At 40.1% G+C, this 11,548-nt stretch overlaps 1 protein-coding gene across 1 annotated transcript in view; it reads left to right on the top strand.

Moving 5' to 3' along the window:
• The window catches only part of LOC122562396 (acetyl-CoA carboxylase 1-like), a 132,673-nt gene that overhangs the window by 47,436 nt on the left and 73,689 nt on the right, over positions 1-11,548 (top strand). The window contains 4 exon segments of the mRNA XM_043715252.1: positions 558-732; positions 2,292-2,405; positions 5,048-5,137; positions 7,858-7,976. Coding sequence (XP_043571187.1) covers positions 558-732; positions 2,292-2,405; positions 5,048-5,137; positions 7,858-7,976 — 498 coding nt within the window.

Raw genomic sequence — 11,548 nt, 5'->3', positions numbered from 1 at the left:
GAAACAGACCCTTCAGTCCAACTAGTCCATGCTGACAATAATCCCAAAGTAAACTAATCCCACCTGCCTGCACTTGGCCCATATTCCTTCAAACATTTCTTATTCATGTACTTATCTAGATGTCTTTTAAATGTTGTAACTGTACCCGCATCCACCACTCCTCAGGAAGTTCATTTCACATACAAACCACTCTCTGTGTAAAAAAAAATTGCCCCCATGTCTTTTTTAAAATCGTTTTTCTCTTAGCTTAAAAATATGCCCCCTAATTTTGAAATCCCTCATCCGAGGGAAAGACACTTGCCATTCACCTTATCTATATCCCTTATTATTTTATAAACCTCTATAAGGTCACCTCTCAACCTCCTACACTCCAATGAAGGAAGTCCCAGCCTATCCGGGTTCTCCTTATAACTCAAACCCTTCATTCCTGGGAACATGCTGATAAGTTTCTTCTGAACCCTCTCCAGTTATTAATAAGAATGCTACATTGTGGAATATTTGTGTTTCAGATATATTGAAATGTTAATTAGTTGAGGAGATGTTATATGATATTGTAGGTTATTTTACATCTGGTGGGAACAATTGTACATGATTCACTGTATTTTGCTTGTTTATTAGGACCAACTTTGTTCTCGAGATCCCACGTTGACAGAAGAACTGATGGTAATTTTAAATGAACTAACACAACTTAGCAAAATGGAGAATGCCAAGGTGGCTCTACGATCCAGGCAGGTGAGATTCTGCATAACTGGAAAACAGATAACGTGGTTTTGATAGTATATGTGGAAAAGAAAATTAAACTTATGGCAGTGCAGGAGTGAGCATTCAAATTTTAGAAAACCAAGAAAGTGGAAGGGGGGCATTTGTTTCCATTTTACAAAAATATCTGTTCGTGAGAAATGAGTGGAAGTAAATTGTGACCTGTTAGTCAAATAATTAATAACCAGCAGGACTTTAATGTGTGGTACGTAACAGCTAACACAATTATTTTAATTAGACATATAGTGGAAAATGGGAGTTAAACAAAGCCAGGTGATAGACATCGATGCATGGATACCATAGTTGCACCAGTGTACTTTCCCATTTTAGTGATCTAAGATACATTTTCAGAAAGGCTAGTCATAGCCACACAATTGCCTGTAGAAGAGGGGAAGGTCTCTGAGTTACTTCTTGGAACATTATACTTTGTGTGATTAGTTCATCAGCACATTGTTAGAGTGGTCAACTGGAGCAAGTGCCTGTTTTGCAGAAGTTATAAGGTTTGAAGAAAAAAAGAGCTGTCTTGTAAATATGATTCAATGAATTAAGGTAAAATAGCAGAACAATTTCACCTTTTTTAATGAGCCAATCTGTGTAAGTGTCCATATTTATATTTGTGCCTCCCGTTTGTCCGTCTTAATGATGTTGCCAAAACGGGTACACAATTCCCTCATTTTTTTTTCAGTGTTATCTGTCAAAATAAAAGATTTACATTTTAATTCTTAACCTGGATTTTACTCTACTTGCCCCCATTTTCCTGCTTGATTCATCTTGGATCTGAGAAGGATAAACACCTAGCCTCAATATATTCCGTTCACTGCTGAGCTCAGTATGTTTGGAGGCAATGTATGTTGTTGTGGATAAAATGTTTTAGCCTAATCTAATTTGGTTTGTTCCGATGACTGTCGGCAGCACTGGAATTTTAAGGAAACATTTGTTCAATGTAAATTTTCTCTGGGTCATGAGTGAAAGAAAACAGCACTTTCTGTTTGAGCTCTACTTGCCTTCCTCTCCTGCTGCCAGTGATTTAAGTGGTGGTAAATTAAATAACTCCACAGAGGCTGGTATCCCGTCACCAAGTCACCCTTTATTTACACGTGGAAAGTCCTTGACACTGATCTTGCTCCCTCGAAGGCAGCTGTCAGTGTGTCAGAATATCTGACACTCTTGTTTTTAATCTGTCAGCCAGGGCTCCCTGATGACCTTTTACAATCACTAAACTTTCAACTGTATCCTATGCAAACCATCATTTTGTTCCCATTGTTCCAGATAGCTGGCAGCTTACTCAATCTTCTGGACCATCACATTTAAACATAAACCACTTCTTACCTAACAACTGACATGGCAGAGATTGCTGGACAACCCTCAATGCTAGCACCATGCGATTGTACCTCCATCCTGGGCTGATCTGTTCTTGGATGACTTCTAGTTTCTCAATCATCATGAATGAAATAGTGGTATCTTACTGTGACCTTGGCTGAAATCAGTTATACTGCTTCTTTCTGCTAAAATTGTTCTTTAAATGTTTTTAGGTTTTGATTGCATCGCACCTGCCCTCCTATGAGTTGCGGCATAATCAGGTGGAGTCCCTCTTCCTGTCTGCTATCGATATGTATGGCCACCAATTCTGTCCTGACAATCTAAAAGTGAGTTTGAGACTGTAGCATTAGAGTTCTATTTTGATTTGATTAATGAACAGCTTTTGTTACATAATTTATTTTCTCAAGTAACTGAAATAAACTAACTTTTGGATGCTAAGGAATTAAGGAATTCGGGGATTGAATTAGAAAGTGGAGTTTAAATGGAGTTAAACTATGATCATACTGAGCAACAGAGTAGGCCTGTGGGGCTGTATGGCCTACTCCTATTTCATAAGTTCTTATGTTTATTACCATGGCAACAACTGAATACCCTTCCCGAGAATGAAAAGATTTTCTGAGGCTGTTCTTTGACATGGCACACCATAGAAGACTGGAAGCACTTGCCTTCACATCTACCTCATTGGTCAGGAACAATGTTCAGGTTAAATTATCTGGTCACAGTCTCATTGCTGTTTATGGAATCTTGCTGTATCCAAATTGACAGCCATCTTTCCAACATTACTAGAAGGACTACACTTCAAAAATACTTCATAGGCTGTAGAGTGGGATGTACAGTGGTCATGAAATGTACGATATAAATGGCCTGGGCTTTTTAAAGAGGTAATGAAGTGCCTTGCAATTGTAGCTACTGTTCTGATTTGGAGATGCCGGTGTTGGACTGGGGTGTACAAAGTTAAAAATCTCACAACACCAGGTTATAGTCCAACAGGTTTAATTGGAAGTATACTAGCTTTCGGAGCGTCGCTCCTTCATCAGGTGGTAGTGAAGGGCTCAATCCTAACACACAGAATTTATAGCAAAAATTTACAGTGTGATGCAACTAAAATTATACATTGAAAAATTGATTGTCTGTTAAGCCTTTTATCTGATAGAATACCGTGACAGTTTCACTTCTTACATGTGTAAATCACAAAACCTTTTTTTAAAAAGTTGCATTCTCAGGTTAGCTGTTAACAATGGTGATAGCTAGACAATATATTGAAGGTGTTATCCCCCTGTGTTCTCTGTCTATGCCATGATGTTTAGATTGATTCTAATGTAAAAAGTGAGATAATGGAGTTTTACATGAATTCATGCAGTTTTTGAGCAAAGTACAATGTAACCCTGCAAGTACAAATTCACCCCACAAAATATGTGTGCATGTGGGTCTTTGTCTGTCTCTGTGTGTGTGTCTGTGTGCCTGGGTTGGGGGTTGTGAGTGTGAGAAAGCGTGTGTAGTGAGTGCAGAGTGTCTTACGTCTGTGAGGGGGTGCATGTGTGAGTGTGGGAGTGTGTGTGTAAGGGTGTGTGGGGGTGTCTGTGCACGTCTGTGTATATGTGTGTGTGTGTCCTTGTGTACAGAGGAGTGTCTGTGAGCGTGTGTATAGTGCAATGGTGGTCACCTGTAATGTGACATGAACCCAAGGTCCCGGTTGAGGCCCTCCTTCTGGGTACCGAACTTAGCTATCAGCCTTTGTTCGGCCACTTTTCGCTGCTGCCTGTCCATGAAAAGCTTAACAGACAAGCAATTTTTCAATGTATAATTTCAGGTACATCACACTGTAAATTTTTGCTATAAATTCTGTGTGTTAGGATTGAGCCCTCCATTACCACCCGATGAAGGAGCGATGCTCCGAAGACTAGTGTGCTTCCAATTAAACCTGTTGGAATATAACCTGGTGTTGTGATTTTTAACTTTGTAGCTACTGTTGTAATCTAGGAAACATGTTAATCAATTTGCACTAAAGCTGTCACTGTGCAGAATAAACTTTGAAACACAGGCAATCCTGAGATGCAAACAGGTTCCATTCTGGAGTCTGTTTGCAAGTCGTTTTGTACCCAAATTGGAACCCTATGTAGGACAATATAAAGGAGCAGTTCCTAAATACAGGAAATGCTCATATGATGGATCTTTAAAATTACACCCTGGGTATGAGATTGCATTTTTAATTTGGATGTTCATAAATCAGGGATGCCCTGGACCACAAAAACTGGAATTATTTAAGGTGTTACAATTGAGAGATGTTATGACGTCTCTGGATAGATGATCAATGATGGTTGATTGATCTTTATCATTCATGATAATTGTTACATCAGTAGGGGTTGGCACAACTGGTAGTTGGCTGAAGTTGGTGACTTTTGCCTGTTTACCTAGCAACCTGCTGCTGGGGATTGTTGCATTTTGTAACATCTAGATTAATTGTCCGGGTAGTACGCTGGCTCAGTGGTTAGCACTGCTGCCTCACAGCACCAGGGATCCAGTTTCAATTCCAGCCTTGGGTGGCAGTATGTGTGGAGTTTGCACGTTCTCCCTGTATCTGCGTGGGTTTCCTCCGGGTTCTCCGGTTTCCTCCCACAATCCAAAGATGTGCAGGTTAGGTGAATTGGTCATTCTAAATTGCCTGTAGTGTTAGGTGCATCAGTCAGAGGGAAGTGGGTCTGGGTGGGTTACTGTCCGGAGGGTTGGTATGGACTTGTTGGGCTGAAGGGCCTGTATCCACACTGTAGGGAATCTAATCTAATAAAGTTGTTGTTCCAAAATTATTGAGGTGTGTGTGACTACCTATGCAATTGAACTATATGACAATTATCTGGAATGTAAAGAGTACAATTTATTTTTTAGAATTTTGGATTATTATATTTTTGTCTTGTTCAGCCAAGAAGGGATTAATGGACCAAATATTCATTCTATTGTTGTTTGGCTTTAGAAATTGATCTTCTCAGAGACCTCTATTTTTGATGTTCTGCCCAGCTTCTTCAATCATGTCAATAGAGTTGTACGGATGGCAGCTCTTGAGGTAAATCATAATTTACTGAAAATATTTTATGGTTCATTTGTGATGCTGGATTACTTATTTTTTTAAATGAAATCCCATTTTACATAAGTAAGAGTTGTTTTTTGTTTTCAATTTTCTCCTCTTGTGCCCACTGACTATTATTGTTACATAATGCCAAATGTGGTCTTTTAAATCTCACCCAGATGATTACACATATTTCAAGCAAAAGATATCAATTTCAGAATCCTTAAGTGATTCCCTGCCTTTCGGGTGAATAATATTTTCTGATCCTTCATTCATTAATCAATTATTCTAATTCATAACTGTGCACTCACAATGATAATTGCTACAATACACACTTATAGCATTATACCAAGAATATCAAACCAATGAATACAATTGCTTACATTGTTACAAAGCATTAAGTAGTTAGGATTGTTCCTAAATTGTGGGCTGATTCCCACCATTTGTAATCAGATGACTGCCTCATGTTTAGCTATTCTTTACTATATCTTAGTGTTCAAACTGTGCATAGCGAGTTTTGAGAAGATTCGTAGCTCAGATTGAGGTTTTGGATGTAGGTTTGCTAGCTGAGCTGCAAGGTTCGTTTCATTACCCTACTAGATAACATCTTCAGTGGGCCTCAGGCGAAGCAATGCTGAGAATTCCTGCTTTCTATTTATAGAACATAGAACATAGAAGAATACAGCGCAGTACAGGCCCTTTGGCCCTCGATGTTGCGCCGATCCAAGCCCACCTAACCTATACTAACCCACTATCCTCCATATACCTATCCAATGCCCGCTTAAATGCCCATAAAGAGGGAGAGTCCACCACTGCTACTGGCAGAGCATTCCATGAACTCACGACTCCACCCGTTCCAGTGCCTCCACATCCTTCCTATAGTATGGCGACCAAAACTGCACACAATATTCCAGATGTGGCCGCACCAGAGTTTTATACAACTGCATCATGACCTCAGTACTCCGGAACTCAATTCCTCTACCAATAAAAGCCAGTACGCCATATGCCTTCCTCACCGCACTATTTACCTGGGTGGCAACTTTCAGAGATCTGTGTACATGGACACCAAGATCCCTCTGCTCATCCACACTACCAAGTATCCGACCATTAGCCCAGTACCCCATCTTTTTGTTGTTCTTCCCAAAGTGAATCACCTCACACTTAGCTACATTGAATTCCATTTGCCACCTTTCTGCCCAGCTCTGCAGCTTCTCTATATCCTGCTGTTTGAGTTGGTGATGTCATTTCCTGTGGTGATGTTATTTCCTGTGGTGAAGTCATTTCCTGTTCCTTTTCTCAAGGAGTGATAGATGGGGTCTAACTCGATGTGGAGAAAGTGAGGTCTGCAGATGCTGGAGATCAGAGCTGAAAATGTGTTGCTGGAAAAGCGCAGCAGGTCAGGCAGCATCCAGGGAACAGGAGAATCGACGTTTCGGGCATAAGCCGATTACAAATGGTGGGAATCAGCCCACAATTTAGGAACAATCCTAACTACTTAATGCTTTGTAACAATGTAAGCAATTGTATTCATTGGTTTGATATTCTTGGTATAACGCTATAAGTGTGTATTGTAGCAATTATCATTGTGGTTTCCTGAAGAAGGACTTATGCCCGAAACGTCGATTCTCCTGTTCCCTGGATGCTGCCTGACCTGCTGCGCTTTTCCAGCAACACATTTTCAGCTCTAACTCGATGTGTTTGTTGATAGAGTTCCGGTTGGAATGCCATACTTCTAGGAATTCTCATGCGTGTCTTTGTTTGGCTTGTCCTAGGATGGAGAGTCCTTTTCCTGCAACACAGGAGTGTTGTTTGACTGCAACCCTACCAGTATGCTAAAACTCAAATGCAGGCTTACACATAAACCTCTTAGTCAACTAGCATACACAAGTTCCACTAGTACCGCCTCCGGTAGAGTTCATACTGGCTTTTAAAATTCTCGTCTTTGTGTAATGTTCAAAGAGAAAAACATGAATTGTGCCTGTCATTTGGTATATTGTCTGCAGGAAATGGCCTACTATTGAGCAAGGCTTCATCAGCCTCTCCTTGTCTTTGTAGTCTCAATAAATTTTGCCTTTTCTTCCTCAAAAGGTTATTGTTTGAAATTTCCTCCACACCTTTAGGTGTAACATTCCATGGATCTCTCCCTCTCCAGAAAGCCATTTATGTTCAGCTGTAGCTCTTTTTTGGCTGTATCAGCTCTCTTTAAAAAAAATTGGAATTACATCATAAAAATGTCAATAGTAGTGTGAGGTTCTCACCTTATAATCATTACATCATCCAGACATTAGATAACACTTGAAAAGGATTGTCTTATTTTTCAACACTTCCCCTTTATTCACTTTCACCTTCCTTGGTCTATGGTTGCTAACACCAACTGAAGCACCACCACTGTCATTCTGGCTCTGAACAAATAACTCAGAATGTTCCAGATGTGGAATTGGTGTTACATTGATCCACTGGGAAAGATCTGATAACAGTCTTTATTAAGAGAACTCAGTTGTGTGAAAACCTCAACAAGTATTTGAATAATCAAAAAAGTAGAGAAGAAAAAATATTGCTGTTCATTTCACCCATCTGATGAGCTGAAGGCTTCCTCTGAATTGGCAGTGGCTGAGGTCTTTAAACTCATCTTTCATTTCTATCTCTTCAAAAGAATTTTGGTTTAACACTGAATATTTAGTTTACTATATGATATATGTTCCTTTTTTGTGTGAAAGGTATATGTGCGGAGAGCATACATTGCCTACGAACTGAACAGCGTACAGCACCATCAACTGCATAATGGCATTTGTGTGGTGGCTTTCCAGTTCCTACTTCCTTCATCTCATCCAAACAGGTACTGCAGGATTTAGACTAAACTTTGCCAAGTAATAAAACTTTGCATGCATTGCTTGTCCTTATCAAATGCTGTTTGTTGCAGAACTGTTAAGATTCAAAATGTTTTCCCTCTATTGGTTGTGCTCAATTTTGTTATTGGTGAATGTGTACTGTATTGAGTTCTGTACGTGAGCAGAGCAGTCAGTGGAGGATAGCCCCTGAAAATGGACATGGGATCGCAGTGTACAATTAACTGTTCCTATTCAATGTTATGCAGGTAGTTTGACAATATGCCTTGTTACCTCCTCATTTCAGCTAGTATTAGCCAAGCTGTTTATTGTCTGAATACATCAGAGGGAGCACAAAGTCATATCTTACTCATATCATTAAAGCTAACCTGCACTTCATTACAAAGGAGTGGTGCATTGTGGCTAGAGCAGGTGCTGACAATCAAGCAGGAAGTGAAGCTGACATTGAAAACAGTGGCACAATATGGGAGAGAAAAAAATTCAAGGTTTTCAGACAGTGCACTTGGAGGACATGATGGAGGAGGTGGAAAATAAAAATGACTTCCTAGATCCATAGGGAGTCAGGACACTTTCCAGATTCCTGGTTCATTTCGAAAGGACTGTGGACAGACAGTCGTGGAAGTCAATGCCAGGTGTCAAGTACCAAAGCTGCAAGAAATTCAATGACCTTGCATGAGCAGTCAGGGGCAGTGAATACATCTTCAAATGCCTATTTATGCCAATGCACCATTAAGCTTTGACATTGTTCAGTTCAGCACATCCTCATCATGGAGTTCAGAAGAATGAAGCAGGATCTGATTGAGGTATATAAAATGCTAAAGGGGATTGATAAGGTGGACGTTGAACAATTGATCTCTCTTGTGGGAGAGTCTTGAACAAGAAGTAATAGATATAGAGTGAGAGGAGGTAGGTTCAAAACTGAGATGAGGTGAAACTATTTCTTTCAGAGGGTTGTGAATCTATGGAACTCACTGCTCCAGAGTGCAGAGAAGGCAGAATCAATCAACAGATTCAAGAAAGAAATAGGTATGTTTCTGATGAAAAGCAGGATAAAGGGCTGTGGGGAGTGGCAGGAAAGTAGAGAATAGGGTAAAATCAGCCATGATCATGTTAGATGGCAGAGCAGGCTAGAAGGGCTGCATTGGAGAAAGTGAGGTCTGCAGATGCTGGAGATCAAAGTTGAAACTTTATTGCTGGAACAGCACAGCAGGTCAGGCAGCATCCAGGGAACAGGAGATTCGACGTTTCGGGCACAGGCCCTTCCTGAAGAAGGGCCTGTGCCCGAAACGTCGAATCTCCTGTTCCCTGGATGCTGCCTGACCTGCTGTGCTGTTCCAGCAATAAAGTTTCAACTTAGAAGGGCTGCATTGCCTACTCCTGATTCTAATTCACATGTTCCTGTCAGCACTTCACCTAACATTCATATGCTTCACTTCAACTTCACACACACAGATGTCAGTGGCGCCATGCACCATCAGAAGGCTATGTGATCATTCAGCCAGCTTCCATCTGGCAAGTGATAATAAAGTTCAGTTGGTTCTCACTGAAATAGCACACCTGAGTGACCTCCTTTATTCAGCTGACAGCAAACTGCAAGATGTTGCAATTGTCTTTAGTTCCAGCCTGGAAGAAACCAGAACCAGAACATTTCATTGTCACCTTCACTGCCCCTGACAATGTATTGCTCTGAGCTTGCGATTGTGTCTACAGCAGCTGGCAGATTTCATTCAAGAATGCCCTTACTAAAGCGCAAACATCTCGTCTGAGGGTCCTCCATAACTTATCACGGTGTTGCCTCATATCTACATAAGTGTCCTTTGAACCTGGAAACGTTGGATAGCAGCTGATCATTTTGCTTGTTATTAATACTAAAGAATGTGGGGAAGAATTAAATCCCATTACCATCACAAGAGAAGTATTATTGGACAAACTAATGGGGCTAAAGGCAGGTAAGTCCCCTGGTATGGATGTCTTGCATCCTAGCATCCTAAAAGGAGTAGCTACGAAGAAATTGGATGAATTTATTGTAATTTTTCAAAAATCCTTGGATTCTGAAGTAGTACCAGAGGATTGGAAACGGTAGAAGTGACATCCTATTCAAAAAGGAAGGTAAAAAGTGGATATCTATAGGCTGATCAGGCAAACATCCATTGTTGGAAAAGAATTGGAATCAATTACTAAAGAAATAATGGCAGCACGTCAGGAAAACCATAATCTGATCAACCTGAGTCATCACAGCTTCATGAAATAGAAATCTTGTCTGAGTAATTTACTAAGGTTTTTCGAGGAAGACTCCACCAGGGTGGATACAGGGGAACTAGTATATGTGTTATATTGGGACAGAAGGCATTTGACAAGTTACCTTACAGAAGGCTAAGTCATAAGATAAGAGTCCATTACGTTGAAGGTGGTTTATTGGCTTGGATGGAAAATTGACTAATGGACAGGAAACAGCAACTGGGGATAAACGCTCTTTTTTCAGATTGGCAACCTGTAACCAATGGGGTTCCACATAGATCAGTGCTGGAACCACAACTGTTTACAATATACAGAACAACCTCTGTTATCTGAACATCAATTATCCAAATTTCGGATTATCGGAACAAGATCTCAAGGTCCCTGTACATGCATTTCAGTTGAAGTGGGAAAATTCTATTCCTCATCCATTTAATGCATCATTTTGTAAACTTGACAGAAATATAGATGCAAGTATGCTTTAATAAATAATTGACTTCAAATATATACTCGAGCCGTGACATTAGAGTTAAGTCTGACACTTCTTATAGAAAGGCTGTCTGAAATGTATTCTCCCTGAGGACAAAGGTTTGTGACTGTGAACACATAAGAACAACATAGCCCGAGCTGTGCACTCTAATGGCAAGATTCCCTCTCAACATTGACTAGTTCCATTTTGCAAACACAGCAGTTTTTTTCTTCAGCTCATGCTATGGCAAGTTAAATCAAAAATGCACTCACACTTTTCATTTCCATTGCTTTTTCTTCCCATTATCCCATGACGATTCTTTTTATCCAAATAAAATGTAGTTCAATATCTTTCAGCTGACAAGAAAATTTAATATAACTTTTTTTTGATGGGTGGGAGCAAATAGTGGTGAGTTAACGCACGTGAAAATAAACAGGAAAAAAAACTTGACTGGAGGAAATACGTGGAAAACATTATCACCCTAAAAAAATTGATGAGAGGACAGAAACTGATCCCCCTGTATTTTGTGCCTCTCTTTCTCTCTCTCTCTCTCTCTCTCTCTTTCTCTAAGGGCTTAGCGGTTGCTGAAGAGGGAGGGACAACACTTGGTTAGTCTGGATGACGGACGACACCGAACAGAAAGATGCTGGCTGCTGTCGAGGACCGGGATAAAACAGAGGAAAATGTTCTTTGTTTATGATCAGATCAGATATCTGAACAATCAGTTATCCAAACAAAATACTCACTACCTGTCTTTTTCGGATAATCGAGGTTGTTCTGTATATTAATGACTTGGAGAAAGGAACTGAATGTCCTACAGCCAAATTTCTGAATCACACAAAAATAAGTGAAAAGCGA

The sequence above is a fragment of the Chiloscyllium plagiosum genome, chromosome 25, assembly GCF_004010195.1.
Source record: "Chiloscyllium plagiosum isolate BGI_BamShark_2017 chromosome 25, ASM401019v2, whole genome shotgun sequence".
Lineage (NCBI taxonomy): Eukaryota > Metazoa > Chordata > Chondrichthyes > Orectolobiformes > Hemiscylliidae > Chiloscyllium > Chiloscyllium plagiosum.
Note: the sequence above shows the minus strand (reverse complement) of the source record. Positions and strands in the feature narration are given on the sequence as shown.